Source organism: Echinococcus granulosus (genome assembly GCF_000524195.1).
Source record: "Echinococcus granulosus chromosome Unknown EG_S00003, whole genome shotgun sequence".
NCBI classification, from domain to species: Eukaryota; Metazoa; Platyhelminthes; class Cestoda; order Cyclophyllidea; family Taeniidae; genus Echinococcus; species Echinococcus granulosus.
The window spans coordinates 1,073,505-1,089,484 of record NW_020170383.1 but is presented as its reverse complement, the minus strand read 5'-3'; the positions used below and the strand labels follow the sequence as shown (position 1 = coordinate 1,089,484).

At 42.2% G+C, this 15,980-nt stretch overlaps 2 protein-coding genes across 2 annotated transcripts in view; both read right to left on the bottom strand. All coding sequences in view use genetic code 11, as the record gives it.

The window, feature by feature from the left end:
• Positions 1 to 893: 893 nt before the first annotated feature.
• Positions 894 to 8,414, bottom strand: EGR_00811 (Vacuolar protein sorting-associated protein; the record flags this gene model as incomplete). Its single annotated transcript, XM_024490060.1, has 13 exons — positions 894 to 1,044; positions 3,201 to 3,335; positions 3,441 to 3,544; positions 3,617 to 3,979; positions 4,138 to 4,215; positions 4,657 to 5,247; positions 5,416 to 5,629; positions 5,726 to 6,090; positions 6,916 to 7,293; positions 7,686 to 7,916; positions 7,956 to 8,135; positions 8,172 to 8,353; positions 8,381 to 8,414. The coding sequence occupies 13 exons, from the start codon at positions 8,412 to 8,414 to the stop codon at positions 894 to 896; spliced, it is 3,006 nt and encodes a 1,001-aa protein (XP_024355463.1).
• Positions 8,415 to 10,952: 2,538 nt separating this feature from the next.
• The window catches only part of EGR_00810 (tRNA (uracil-5-)-methyltransferase A), a gene marked incomplete at both ends in the record, with an annotated part of 5,228 nt that continues 200 nt past the window's right edge, over positions 10,953 to 15,980 (bottom strand). The window contains 10 exons of the mRNA XM_024490059.1: positions 10,953 to 11,125; positions 11,526 to 11,659; positions 12,075 to 12,171; positions 13,029 to 13,148; positions 13,273 to 13,348; positions 13,596 to 13,741; positions 13,989 to 14,049; positions 14,126 to 14,177; positions 14,499 to 14,602; positions 15,042 to 15,391. Coding sequence (XP_024355462.1) covers positions 10,953 to 11,125; positions 11,526 to 11,659; positions 12,075 to 12,171; positions 13,029 to 13,148; positions 13,273 to 13,348; positions 13,596 to 13,741; positions 13,989 to 14,049; positions 14,126 to 14,177; positions 14,499 to 14,602; positions 15,042 to 15,391 — 1,313 coding nt within the window. The remainder of the gene's footprint in view (positions 11,126 to 11,525; positions 11,660 to 12,074; positions 12,172 to 13,028; positions 13,149 to 13,272; positions 13,349 to 13,595; positions 13,742 to 13,988; positions 14,050 to 14,125; positions 14,178 to 14,498; positions 14,603 to 15,041; positions 15,392 to 15,980) is intronic.

Here is a 15,980-nt window from a genome sequence, read left to right as displayed (position 1 = left end):
TACGGAAAAGCTAGCCAATATGCATATTTTGACTATTCTCAAGCAAATGTGATCACGTGGTGATGCTTTTATTACCTAACAAACTGGTCTATTTCACTTTGACTCTAGCTTATGATCTACATTACATCCATAAATTGCTGCTTACAGCATTACTTGCGATACTTTTTAGCTCTTAACCACTTCTTTATTCTACAAACCCCGTTAAATTAATTATTCTAAAACCTAGTCCGAGACCTAAACATACTCAAGCATGACTATCACTAACTTAGGTCAGGATATTAAAAGACTACAAAACCGTATTGCTAACAGGAGGCAGAGTTCGCTCATCCGGAATGTACATGGAACAGCAGCTCTGTGCCGTCGCCGCCGTCGGCTTGCGCGGAAAGGAATTTATCGATTTCTGCTGCTGGGGATGGGGGTGGGGGGAGCTATGTGAGTGTCGTGGCGCCCACCACACGCCATCATAAGCTGCACGCGAGGCGCATTTTCTACATCAAAGGCAGGTGCCAGCAGATGGATGCTAGAGGCCCATCTCTCTTCGATTTAAACTATCATTTTTGGGGTCATCAGCCCTCCTATTGGCATTGCAAACAACGAAGGCAATTCTGGAATGTTTTAATGTGGTTTTAGCATTTTGAAAACCATGGATTTAATTATTATTCTTTTCAAAGCACACTATGCCACACGTATTTCGCAGCCAAAATAAGATTGTTGGAGCGTTCCCCTAAAGTGGAGGCCGGGAAAGTAGTGACAATGTGTAGATGGTCACATCAAATCAAATGATTGAAATTTGTGCATGGCACCATTCATTAATGACCACCTACTTTGAGCCATTCATTTGACTTCATATTGGCATGCACATGCGACAGGACTGCATAAATTTGACCAAGGCATTAACTGATGTCAGAGGGTACTTTCTGCTGTGGTTCCACCACAGCCATGGCACACCAGGACTTGGAGCGGCCGCGCTCTCTGACAAGTGCCACACGAGCGTCGTACGCGGTGTGCAGAGTGTACCGTGACATGACTAGTTCCGGTTCGTCTCTATACCAATTGAGGGGGGGCCAAAAAAGCCCGATCCGCACACTCGCGCGTTGAATTTCTAAATTCCATTAAATTATTCCCTGCAAACACCAAAGCTTCTTACAAAGAAAGTAAATCACAAACACCACTAAACAGAGCGCTAAATATGGGCATTATCTTCTCGAAGAAGGCAAAAACTGAAATCGTCAATAAATTTAACAAAGCCATGACCACTCTCCCGTTAAAAATCTTACCTACATTACGACCCTGTTGGTTGAATAATAAAATGTTTATAGAGTTCTTGCCAAGATCTTCCACTTTAAAATCCCAGTAGCATATGGAATTTATTGAGAATCAGTATTATAACCTACGAATAGGAAATGGGATCCTAATATTCTTCCAGCGCGTATTATGTACACACTTTTAGTAATGATATCGAAAAGTTGTATAGAAGAGCAATGAAAATGTTCTGTTCTCAAATCCTGAAGCAGCTCTTAGGGTGTACACTAGAATGGTACAACTTTTAGGTCAAAATGCCCGGTGTGAATTACCCCAGGAATATTTAATGCTTTAGGTCCTTAACACCACTGAATAATGGTGATGATTCTGCAGTTAAATGTTGCCAGCGAAACCAGGAATTTAAAAGTCCAATCAACAGGATCCCCCTTTTACGAGGGATTTCTCATTAGATCTACTTAGGAATTCATTCCGTGGGGATTTGTTTGACCTTGCCACACCAACTGATAGTCAATTCAAATACCGGCTTGAAACCAAGTATTTTACCCAATTTCAAAATTCCGCCCACCATAAATGGATCACGTAAAATATAACCCACTTAAACCTAGCATTCTTATTTTACAACAGGAAATGGATTATTGAAATCCATTTCCATCTACTTTGTGTAGACACAAGTATCGAAGCTGGATAATGCGACCTTCAATGAGAGAACGCGTAGGAGTACTAACTATTCTCAAATTCACCGTAGCAAGACTGTCAATAAGTCACTACTGATGGGACTCAAGCCGTTAATTCTTCCACATTCGGAGAGACACCTATGTTACGATCATACGTAGTCAATGAATCACACGAACACTGGCACTTATGGTATAATTAATCAAAGGTATTCAGGTTGGTTTAAATTCCGCTCTCCCTCGGAACCAAAAATCTACGGATGCGTTTAAAGTGCATTACAGAGCTAGTGCTGCGATTCATAAACACCAACATGACATGAACAGATTCGACGTGGCTTCAACAATCGTGCAGGTGAACAGATAAACCATTTCTTATGTTAGTGTATGTGTTGGTGGACTTACTAGAAATGTTCACTTTTACCCTTTTGAAAACACAAACTAGTGTAAATGAGCCACATTTCGAGTAAACACTAACTTATGGATCATATGAAACCCAAGTGGAACATAACTCGGTAAACAGCCACATCCGCGATCCGAAGCCAGAATTAGGGTTACTCAACCGAACTATAGGGATAGATATTATGGTACATTATTTCAATCTAATTATTAATCTATATAGTGCTCAGCAGTCCTTAAGGGTGAAAGGCCAGGCAGCTGGAAAATCCCCATTAGGCGTTTACATAGGCCATTTATTAACTGGTAAGCGGTATAATTAACCAACCTGAGAATAGAGTTATGGGTAGTCAAACAGCTGGTTAATTCGGCTAGAAAGTTCAATATTCACTGATTGTCTTAAAATAACATTCCTATCCATACAATTAGCAATCCAAATTGGCCTTGTATGTATAGCAGCGAGCTCCAAGAGCATGACATTAGATGAACACAAAGCTATAACCACAGTAATACAACAAACTAAACGCCTTGAAGCGCAAAAACAATTGTGTTGGAGGCGAAAATTGTTCTGCATCAGTAGCCACCGTGCCCTTAAATATGGTGGCCGATAACCTTTCAGGCTGATTACAGACTCAATTGTCCTGACGTGACATTGTGCTTTCATGCCGCTGTAATAAACCGCCTCGAAATTTCAGTCAAATGGTACCACTAAGTAAAATCATGTACTCGACAAAAGCCAACAATGCTTAACAGTAACCTCACAACTTCATTCAAGTATCGATTTAATCATGGAATATAACAAAGAATTTGCATTGTACAAGAATTAAATGATTTAAAAAGCTGGATTAAATCAGAAGATATCACGAAAATCACGACGAGAGTTGTGAACGAATTCGCCCAACTTGATCAGCTGTAGCGCGATCAGTTTTGATTAGAAGACGCTGAATAAGATGAAGCATTGATTCAGATCGCTCGTGAATTGCCAGATCAATAGCCTCCTGACTTTGTCTACAATTCGAAAAGATGTGATCGTTTGTAATAAGCATCTTCAGAAGCACAGTACACAAATAAGAGAGTATTTAAGCAATTAGTGTTCATGTACTTTAGTCCTACCCTATCAAAATGAGGGACCGTATTCTTTGCTCCAAAGGTAATTTCTCAATTATGTCAGCCGCCTGTTGCAGACGTCCGGCGTCCACGTAAATCTTAACAAACACCTACAAAGCACAGCGATTACCCATATACTTAAAAGTTATCAGTAGGCTTAAATTTACATGCTTAATGCTTACGTCTAGCTGAATAAGAGGTCGCTTAGCGAAGGCCATTCGCTCGATTTCGGTCCAGGCGGCATCTGTGTTAGCAGAGAGCGCGAGTCCGATGAGACGCAAGTAAGCAACCCTCTTCTCGGGCATCTTGAAATCGCGCCGCAACTGGTCAGCCAGCCGCTCCGTGAGCTGGGACCCGGCGGCCACGAGACGAGTGTAGGTAGCGTTGACAGAGGCACCCTGCCACCGGAAGGCTGCCGCCTCAAGCACTCGTGGCAGCACGTGCGACCCGGGTGCGCGATCGTCCAAACAAAAGTACGGTGCAGTCACCTGCTGCTCCTCTAAGCGTCTGTGAAAGTTTATCAACTTGGCCGCCTCCTCGCAGGTCTGCAGGGCAGGAAAGGGCACGCAGCATTCGACAATATCAATAAGATTAACGGCTCTCCATTAGTTAAATGCACAGGTTATTTCATTAAATTTCACTCAATATCAATCACATATTGCATCGCCGCAATATAGTACGCTTAGATAAAGAGCATGCCTACATGCGAAAGAAAGTCGGCCTTTATTTGTTGGTAGGAATCTCTTGCCTTCAGTAGCAAGGAAGATCGATACACGGGATCCTAAAAGTCAAATACATAAGTTTATTAAGTTGAAGTCAACTGGACACAAAAGATGGATTACTGAAGGGCTACCGCACACACTGCCAGATGGAGGTGGTAGTTCTTACACGGGACAATGTAATTAGGCTGTGGCAATCTTTTGCAATAGCTTAATTGATAGAAGAATTCCTCTTTCAATTTTACCCTTTCCAACAGTTAAAGAGCACTATTTCAAAGTATATTATGGCCAGGTGAATTTGTTATCTCACTGTTCTACAATGATCAAAACGTATTAAAGATGGTTTAATGGAATTCAAAGATTGGAACTCAAGCATCACAATTAGATTCTTCAAGTTCACACTTTTACGACCAAATGGCGTAAAAAGGACAAGCAGCACACCCATTACTTAAGATATATGGTTTTGAATTCAACTCTATAAAGGTGAAAGTATCGAGCTTCACCTTGGACGAGAATGCTTCAAGAACAGTTCTTTGAATGGCCAGAGCAGGATCGTCCTCTTGTTGGAGAACAGCAAGGGTTTGTGAGGCGAGCTTGCCCCTAGGTTGACGCGGTACGATACTACCACCTACACCTGCACCCTCAAGGTACTGCCGGTAGAGAGCAAGGGCGATGGGATGTTGTCGCAGGAGGAGGCTCAGTGCAGTGGGCTCCATGCGCGCCTCGCCCTCCTGTAAGGGCTGGAGCACCCCCGCTAGCAGAAGATCCGCGTCACCTGATTGCACCGCACGGGTCAGTGCGTGGCCATAGCGGCGCAGACGCATCAGCAGCGCGATCTGCGCCGATATTCGAGGCTCCAGTTCCAACAGGCGCTCCGCCAGGGCCAACTGACCGCATTCAATCGCAGTCTCCGCTACCGCCGCAAATGACACGCCTCCACCGTCAGCACTCCTATCACTGCCGCCACAGCGATTGATTATCTCGAAGAGGCGACGTGTTAGCATGCTATTACTCGTATCAGAGGGGTTGGCCGACTGGGCTGGCAGACTTTTCACCCAATGGCGGAGGATTCGCGTCATGCCTGTCGTTCTTACCTATGGTAAGAGATCAACGCGGTTCCAAAATACGAATGTTCGCAATAAAATGAACAACATAGGCAGTTCCAATTTGAATTCAGATAGAGCATTCACACATGACCAGGGCAAGGATTTTCTACATGAAATCAACTGGAAATAATATCTCATCTGAACTGTGCATAATACCTGAACATATTCAGGAATTTTAGAGGGAAACTTTTGATAGACCCGGACAAGCTCAACAGCAAGAGGGTAGTGCTTTCTTGCAAGCAAGCGATTTAAAAGTGTCGAAGGACCAAGCAACTCAAATTGCTTCCAAGTGAGTGCCATTCCAATCCAGTCGACTGCAATGCTGTTCAACAGACGCAAGGTTGTAGTGATCTGAATTGTCAGCTCGGACCTAAAATGTAAATAAAAGCCCCACATCGGTGTTTGGAAAAAGCATTGTTCAAACTCACCAAAGCTAGAACTAAAAACGACATTTAAAGAGACCCACAGGTTGTCAAGCGTGCCGCAATCGAGGTCCTTAGCGCCGGAGCCAGGGGCTGCGAGAATGGAGAGGAAGCCACGGCCGAAGTGGGCGGCCGCGAGGAGAGTCCGCTGGACGTCCAAGGCGGAGGAGGGGGCACATTGAGCGGCGGATCGCAGGCAAGCGGAGACGGCATCATGCATACGGCCGGCGGAATGGATGGGGCGGAGGAATTCGTGGGCACGACCCGAGCCCGCCTCCCACTCACGATAAGCGGAGAGCAGGAGAACTGCCGGACTTGAGGCCCCGATACGACCTAGGCACTCCAGCTCCTGCGGCACCCGCTGGATTATTTCGTGAGTTGCCGGCGTCAGTACCCGCAGACCATCCACCTGCACGTGTCAACGAGAGGATATTTACTCAATCAGCGTGTCAACTCACCTAAATCTCCACATTTCCAAAGCAAAAGCCGACAGTAATTATCTTCCCAGAAGAGCCAATTGATAGGGCCCAAAGTGCGCACTACATTGAAGTGCAAGCATTTACTACTGATTTACTACATGCAACCCTAGTTCCATAATAATTTTGCTGAAAAATAGAGCATGTAAAATTTGGGTTTTCATGATAGTTTCCTAGAAATTTATACAAATTCGGTTAACTTATACTGCCTACCGGTAACGAGAACTCAATTAGGGAACATATACATACCACTAGGTAGTAGACGTTACTTTGCAACAACTGTACGGACCCATTTCAAAGCGTCGCCCAAAAGTTGGTCGATTTTGCAATGAAAAAGTAAATAAGAGCATAAAAATAAGAGAAATTTACTATCCCTTGTGTATTACAAACGGTATTTGAGACGACGATAATGGGAACAGCTGAGAGTTATTTGAATGGATAGACAATAGAAAGAAGCGGTTAACAAGCCAACTTTGATTACCAGAGTACCCCTACTGCTTTCATGGTACAAAAAATGAGGCGAAACTGCCAAAAAAATTCGTTTGCCTTTACTCTTGAATAATCAAGCGAGTAACTTCTCCTGGCTTTAGGTAAATAGCTTCTAGATAATGATACGTTTAGTGAGTGAATATGTAACCAACCGAAAAACTACGAGCAAGCAGTGATGAATACAGTCTTCCATAAGTTTGCAGTCCAATTAATGAAGAGGTCAACAATAGGACCTATGAATTAAATAAATTTGCGGAGAAGATATAAACCCACCACGTGATAAAGAAGTACATCTGACTCGCCTCAGGTTGGATATGTACAAAGGAGGGATAGAAGAGCTCGTAGACGTTTTTTTCCATATCGGCAATGACCAAAAAGTTTCGCCACTGTAGCGCAATGGTGGAGTTGTCGAACCAGGCCATGTCAGAGGGAAGGGTGGCAACGTGGCCGCCATTGCTACCACTACCCAACGCCGCGGCGCGATCCGAAAAATCGAGCTCCATGCAGACCTCAAAGGAGGGACCAAGGCTGGCGACACGTAGCAAACCGCTGTCCAGATAGAGCGCCACTCGCTCTTCGTCCGGTGAGATGGCCATCTTGTGGTAGGCTGAGAAACGATTCTGCCGACCCTGGCTCTGGATTTCAACCTGGTCACCAAAAAGAAAAGGCTAGGTTTCCAGCTACACTTGAGCTTTAGTTAAAATGACGGGATTTTGCAACATTACAAATAAAGCTTGATAATAATGACTCACCCAACCTTCACGCTTAAAATAATCGAACATTTAGAGACGAAATTGGTGTAAAAACCGACCCTCTTTTGAGCAATTTACTGATTAATTTTTCATTTGAATTATGTAACATAAGTAATAGGATTGTTTACTATAAAAGCATAAAATATGGATGAATTCAAATAGAAACATCAGATTCACATAGCAATATTGTCGGTGGAATAGGCTACAAACTAACTCAGTAAATATTAACCTTCTAAAGTGCAGAGTGAAAAGCAGATGGAGTGGTTTTAGTTATGAAACCGCCTTACCTTCATTGCTTTGCCCACACCCATACGGTGAATTTCCTTATCCACAGCCAAAAGAACCCACGGTCCCTTGAAAGCACCTATTTCGCCTGAGGTCGATGATGAGACTAGCTGCCAAACGAACGCCCTATTTGTCAGAGGTACTTCAGTGGATATGGCAAGGATGCGTGGTCGTTCTAAACTGGAGGCCACAAAGATCTGCGAGCTCCCAGTAATAACGGCTACTGCCGTTCGCTGTAAGTGAAGAGAATTACACAAATAGTCTAAACTTACTCCTTCAAAGGAAAAAAACTTGGCCTCGACTATCTGGGTATTTTCAGCTTCTTTACCAAAACCGAAGCGGCGTTTGAAAGTACCATTCAAGTTGAGCATGGTAACATAGCCAGACTTCTGCACTACTGCCAATTCTTCTGAATCCGACCATGTCACGGCGACAGGAGGTGCGTCCTTCCACTAAACATTCATTTTATTATAAATTATCAAACTCACTAAATTTTCAGCAAAAACTTTTCCAGCCGCAGTAGTAATAATAAGGACGGAATTGCCAGTTTGCTTGGGTTTTTGAAGGAAAGCAGTGAGACCACCGCAACCACCGACAGCAATGAAAAAGTCGTTGAAGTTTTGTGACTCGGTCAAATCAAGCTTGTAGAGAATGAGCCGCCTAGCACTTTCTTAATTTTGTACAATTAAACTTCTACCTATAATAATTTGGCCCAAGGGCGTACCAATCATCACTCAAGTGCTTCATTTGAATTAAAATCGCATTCCAACGGGAATCCTATAAAAGGAAAGCCAAAATGTGTAAAAATCTAGAAAACATTTTAGCTGTGTGAGCCGATCATCACAGACGTAGCGGTAAAGTATAAAAAGGTGCTGAAATAGGTGAGTCACGAAGTAAACAAGAAAGGATTTGTGAAAGCCCAAGGAAACGTATTAACTCTCGATAAAGTAGTGGCTAAGGGTACTGACAAAATTTAAAATCAAAAGCATAGATATGAAGGATTGAAATATGAAATATTAATGAAGAAGGAGTAGTGAACACACGACAGGTTTCTACATCAGCGACATTATTTTAATGCAAAAAGCCAGGCGAAATAGAACAAAACTCTGCAGCTCATTGACGACGGACCTACATGTCTAGTAGTGACATTTTTAAACTGCATCAACTTCCAATCACTTCAAAAAAATACGAAAAAGCCCCTAAAAACCTATGGAAAATACGGCCAATGTGCCTACGACAAAAGAGATGGACATAGCTAAGCATTGTAGGTCCAGAACTAAGTAGGCTAGTTTTCAAACAGCCAAATCTCAATTTTTAAATATGCTGACAAATATACATTAAGAAACAACTGCAGCAGCCTTGGAGTGCTGACAGCCAAGTGTGTTTCCCAACCTGACGGAGGCGTGCATTCTGAGGTTAACTTCGCCAATGAATTACACAGGCTACTTTGTCATAGTTGTTTTATGTCAATAAAATGCTGAAATTTATCTAACCGTATGTGCAAAAACGCTTATTACAGTTGCAAATGTGCAACAAATCTATACTCTTTGCGTGGAAAGCGCAAAACACAACTGTAGGGAAACGATATACTTGTTTAAAACTCTTGGTGCACGTATTAAGCACCGAAATATTATGAATAGATGTGTAATAGAGGTCTGTTGGAATATGTCTTCCAGCTACCAAACTATAAGCCATTGCTAGTCGCGTGATCAGGCAGTCACTACCGTCCCCTGCGTAGGGATGGGATTGCAGCTTCCTCCATGCATTGGCAACCTCTACATCCCACCATTCTTCCCGACTAAAAGATGGCCATCTCTACCTAATCCTTGGGCTCTAAGGGCACAAAACCTGAGGTAGAAGTAAAAAAGGCGAAAACAGGTTTTCCCCCATTCAGAACTGATGTTCACTTTTGGAAAGTGGCTCGAACATGCTAGGTTCAACCCTTAATTTTACCTTCAGCGTCAAAAAAATCTGGGTGCATCTCCCTAGCATCGCCTTATACTAAATTTTCGCGAAGGTATAAATAAACAAAGTAGTGTTCAGACCGAGGTAAGTTTGCCCAAATATTATGCAAGTGATTACGATGCAGTGTAATAAATCCTATATTTTTTGTATCCGTCCCCAGGCTTTTGAATTGAGAAGAATGATTAGGGGACATTTTACACCTGAGTAGTATGGGTAAGGCTCGCATTATTACCAGAGTTTGCAGGGAATCAGAATTCGTTTACCTCTTGGGGATCGGGAACTTAAGTTCCCGAAGAGGGTGGCGCAAGATGGTCGCTTGCTACCTAGGAAGCATATTCAAACAAACATGTATTAAATTACCCCACTAAGTCTTCTCTTAAAAAGTAATAAGTCAGGGCAGCATGGAAGAACATATGATGCTTGCATGCTGAAGAGAAGGCAGTAGAGTGGCTGCAATCTACTTTGGAGCAGCTAAACGTACAGTAACACAAATTGTCAAATCGTTATATCACAATGCCAGCCGGTCTAAGTCATTTTACACGGTAAACCCACCAAGTTTTAGGGGTCTTCGTCCCTTCCGCCCCGGACGACTTGAGGAACAGGGGCAAAAGTCGATTTCACCGCTCACACTATTGCAGCGCGTTAGCACTTCCATCCTTTTACCAAAACTCAAAACAAGAATGATGTAAAATGATTTACTAGGAAATGTATTCAACAATGTCGGGGAATCAGACAAAACAGGGATGACCTGGAAAGCGGTTTTTTGCCGTGCGGTTTCCGAGATGGTCCTGGAGACGCCTTACAAGGTGTAGCATTAAAGAGTTAATATTTTTAATTGGATTGCAATAGCTGTACGTAAATTTGTATTTACAGAAGAATATGCAACCTGATAGAGCAAAAAAAGACCACCGGTCACACAGAGCTTCACATCATTCCATTGTCGCCAAAAAACATAGTAGTTGAAGGTTTTGAAGTAGTACTCTGCTTAAATGCGGGGACTCCTACTCACTCCCGGGCTATAATTTCACCCAATAGCGTGGCCTTTCAGAAATGCCTTCTTTCAAAGTTCATAGCAGTTGGCATGGCTTACCGCGAACAAAGGGAAACACGGAACACCATGTTAGAAGGTTCTAAATCTCTTCTGCGGTATTTCTTGAATGTGCAGTGCAGCCTTTATCCAGGACACCGACTATAACACAGAGCAGATGACATCGCAGTCATCGATAACACTCTTGATTAAAGGATGAAAGAAGATACAGATTAATGCTATGCTAGGACTGGTGCTAAAGCATGAAAGACAATTATCACCCTTCGATGGCTGGGTCCCTCTCGAAGGTCGTGATCAGCCTTGTTGAGAACAACCACAGTAGCAGGGAACCGAACGTCATCCTGTTCTCTCGCGGCAGTTCAAGTCGCCGAAACAGCCATCCATCGCTGGAATATTTGAGACGGTATCCTGTACTTCTCGTGAGATAGTCTATTCAAAAGTAGGGATCACGCCTGGTCATATGCAAAAGCGCAATTGAGTTAGAAAGACTAGCAGTAATTTTTGTAACCTAACCCATCTAATCCTTTTGTATCAGGAGTACTCCAACTACTAAGGTCAACTTTTAGGTTGTGCACTCAAGGCATACCAAGCTGTCACTAATTCGTCAACTTATTTTCTGCCATCGCCAATGAATGGCGAAAGGGATACGTACGCTATAATGAAACCTACCTTCCAACTTTGGCAACAGAAACCAATATAGCAAACAGCAAGGAAATAGCAGTGAAAAAGTTCAGTAAGTTTTTTTGCGAAATATTCAATGATTGTGTATAAAACCGATACCAGACCCGGAACTAGGAACAAATTACAAAGCAGTCTTTTCAGTGATCACAATCTGAAGAAGGAAGGCGCTTTAGTGATAAGACAATTTCAATGCCAGGTGTATGCGGAAAGAGGTCTATGCAACTTGCCACCGTCGGAAAAAATGGTGCACCAACGTATTTCCTCGAGGGGGGACGAGCAAACCTATAAGGTAAATAAAGGTTCAAAACCAAGCCAGGCGAAATACAGGCCTTTCAGTGGTATTTTCACCATGAAATTTACAATTTCTTGAAACAACTACAGTTCTTCACCTTTTACAATATCACTAATCTGTGTAAGCCAAAGAATGTGCATAGTCAACTAAAAAACACACTTTCACGCTAATAAGAGGTCGGATTTATTATCTTACGCTATAGGCTATTGAGCTGTTGTAAAGATTTAAGAAAACTTTACAAAAAACGCATTACTGGATTCTCCTGTGATTAACCATTTGCATCAGACACGGAAAAAGGTGATGTCAAAGTTGCGGCTGCGTATTTTTGAACCGTACACAGAGAACTAGACTTTCAAAAGGAATACTAATGCAGGAAAATTGAAGCAATAAGTGTTGCGCACGTACGCCTCAAAATTGGCTACAGCCCTTGATAAGTCACAGGCCACAAATATCAAATGCTGAACACGCTCACAACGACGAATAGCCTCGATAACCCCAAGGTCTAAAAGAACACAAATAGTGTGCTCGACATCGTTAAGTGAGTATCAAACAAATACACCCTTCAAGGTAAGCAGAGATTAATTTAAAAAAAACAGACTACTACTTTTTTCACCGAATTTGTGACCTCCTTTGATTACATTAAAGATAAACGATAACAAGCAAGTACAAAGAAAATTGCGGGAGGAGTAAAGGAGTATTTTTGTTTTTTGCTTTAGGCAATACACAAGCATACCAAGTAAACCAAAGCTACGATTTCATAAAAGAAGTAAACGGAACGAGAAGAAATAAAAAAATGAGTAACTTTGTTTTAAGGACTTATCAATTCAATTTATGTTATAAGTTTATCTTAAAGACAGTCATTATAGTTTATTTCAATAATCAGAGGGTAAAATAAGTAGAAATAAGATTTTTCAGAACAAAGTTTAAGAAGATTAGTTTTTTGCGAATAATTTAGTAGAATTTGATAATGGTAATAAAAGGGTATTTTGACCAAGTAAACTCAGAATGGGATAAGGTACGTAAATAGAAAGTAGGGATCAAGGGTAGTAAAACTACTGAACCTTTTGAAATAAAAAGAAACCTAGGGTGACTTGTTTTTGTAGTGAAGGTTCTCCTGACAATCCTACTGCCTATCAATCGAAACCCTTGCAAGTGGCCAAATAATCGCGAGGTTATTTATACCCCATTGAAGTAGAAATCAGGACTGCCTCACGTAAAGTATTCGAGGATTACCGTACTTTTTGGCCCACTGTCGAAAAGGATAGAAAAATGTGCATCAAGAAGTATTTCTGACGTCTCTTGCGCATAGCAGTGACTTGGGATTTGCTGACCTTCCATTTCAAACAACGAATGACTTACTGACACCAGCCCTCGGCGGATCCAGAACAGCTATTATCTCTTTGTCTTCCGGTAGGTCTCGCATGAGATCCTTTAACACTAGTTCAGCCTTCCCAGCGTAGAATTGTGCATTTGTGATGTCTAAAAGGGTTGAAATCACTTAATTAAAAGCAGGACTTTAGAATTATGGCAACCGGACAAAACCAGTGGTTGATCAATGGGAAATCGTAATTGCTATAGCGTTGCAGATATACTGTAAACGCACCGTTTAGCTTCGCATTCATTTTTGCATTTTCGACAGCTGAAGGAATTAACTCGATTCCAATTACCTTTTCGAAGCACTAGAAATGAAAGGCAATCAGCTTGTATCACATTTTGGAGAAAAAGTGCAACCAAAATAATGCTATAATATGGGAGTCGCATGTTAAAAGTCAAATTGGTTACATACACCATGATAAATAGAAACCTATCAGTGACTATCAGAGCGCCAAACGTAAAGCCAAAAGTGGCAAAAATTACGGAGGAAGTACCAGCGTGGAAATATACACTCGTGCCACAGGGAAATATGTAATATGAAGTTTCACTCACGTCTGCCAGGCACAAACCGATAGTTCCGGTGCCGCAGCAGATATCCAGCAGGATGGCGCTGTGCACTGGCTTGTCCTCCCCCTTTAGGATGGCTTTGCAGCGCCTTCGCACTTCTTCATACAACTTCTCTGTAGCGAGGGTGTTTACTGAGGGAGAAAGCAAAAAGACTGTCCATTCAATGGCTACGCACCCACCGTCTACGATACAGGTTAATAGTACTACCTCTAATGAAGTCCTAATTGCAGAATGACGTCGAGTATTGGTAGCCGGCTATTAACCTAACATAAGGCTTATCCGTTATTCAATTCACAAAGTTAGTAGATCGTGCAAACAAAGTGTTTGGTAAAGTCTACAACAAGTGGAGCTGCAATGAAAGAGAATATAACGAAATACCTTGGAAAAATGCATCCTTTGCAATCACAAATTTAAGGCCACAGCACAGCTCCGTGATTGTCTAAAATGAAAGTGAACAATAGGTTAATAATGACCGAGAAAAAAGCAAATTAATAGTAGTGAGAGTGAAAACATACGTCTTTGCCAAACACACAACGCTCAGTGAGTGGGCCAATGAGTTGGGAATCACTGCAAAAAGAAGTACATTCAAGACACAAGAGCACAAAAAAATTTTGGTAAGTTTTGAGTAAAGCCACATCACCTCGGTGCAACAACTTTCCTTTTAAAAAGAATAGGTACGAAATATGGGGGAGTAATGCAAATTAATGGATAACAACCTACGACACACACACACACACAGTGTTCATAAGTATATAGCAAAACCAGGAGAGCGTTATAGGTGAAACAGGTCACCTCTGAGGGACGCTTAACCAAGAATAATGTCCATCTGTACTCGTAGCTTTTTTAAAAATAAGCCTAAGCAAAAAATACAACAAAAATTTCACTCACCCGGTAAGTACGACCAAGTGAAAAGAAGTAACGCCCACCGAGCCACCAGGCCCCCCTGGCTGGAACCACTGCTTCAGAATAAACTCCAGATCCGCAATATCCCCCTTCAAACAGATACGAAATGTATGCCAAAATGCATCCTATTTCTCGCCCTCTGCTCCACAACTATTGCCTAAGGCTATTCACTAGCCTAAAAGAATTTTCCGTTTGCAATTCCGCATCATTAGGTAATATCTTTGGTCCACAAAAGCGATTTGAGCCTGGTTTTTGGGGTAATAAGGGATTTGATCTTCGCAAAAATAAAAGCGGTCACTGATGGCCAAAAGGTATGCTATTTACTACTAATGACACAACAATTGCTGACCATCAAGACTAAATTCGGCTGTCAAACACACTTTTCATCTGTGAATAAGGAATAGTAAACAGAGGAAACGCTATGGGGTCGAAGAGATAATTTGGTTCTAGAATAGAAATTTAGCCACTGCAAAGGTAGATGACCCTTCGGACGTAGTCAAGATTGAAAAAGTGAGAGCATTAACTCACATCGATGAGATTGCCACGTTGGATTCGCACTTCCATAAGACAATCGCCAAGACGCGACTCTCGTACGGTGAAATCGCACCAGTTGCCAGTTTTGGTAACTGCGTCGTAGACACTTAGACGAGCGGCCACACGGTCGAACAGCACTGCGCTTTCCTTCTCGTGGGGCTGGTGGTAGATGGCGTCCAGGCAGGCCTGTAGACTAGCCACGGCTGCACGGGTTGTAGCTGAGAAGATTGGCGCGAGCGCAGGGTAAGCCACAGCTGTAGAGCCCTCTCTGTATTTGCCCAAACGTACTCCCACAACAGGACCTGGACGAGTGGGTGCAAGGTAGCGGAAGATTAAGTGTACCACTGTAAATTGGTGGAAGTTTTGATAGTTTGAAAGCTAGTAAACCACACCTCCAGTGGGGAAAAATTAAACCCCAAAAATTGATGCCGTTGAGCAGGCAATTATGAGCGATGCATTTGAATAATTTATTAATAATAATAATGCCGAAACAGTACACAACTGTTTTGTATCAAATCCTAGGCATGACCTAAAATTAAGTGGGAAGGCGGATGTACATCTAGTTTTGTTGACAAATAACACAAGATAACACTTGCCTTTTCCACTAGTATCTTCGCCGATTGTGAATTTGGCCTTATTTCGATAACCATTCAAAACAGGCTTTAAAATACACAAAGGTATGATTAGAGCAGCAGCAAAATCAAGCAGCGACGATGTGCAAATTAAACGGAGTGTTGCTACCCTTTCACGTCGGCCCATTCGAGTTTTTAAATATTTTTAGTCTTTTAATGAATGGTCTTGGAAAAACATTATTTACCGCCTTTGAATGCCAATTCTGCCCTTAACACGAATGTCAAATAGCCAGTACATAAATTTATTTTTGGTGGCTCCAGTTTACCACCTTTATTCACTTTATAGTGCCGAATATCCCCA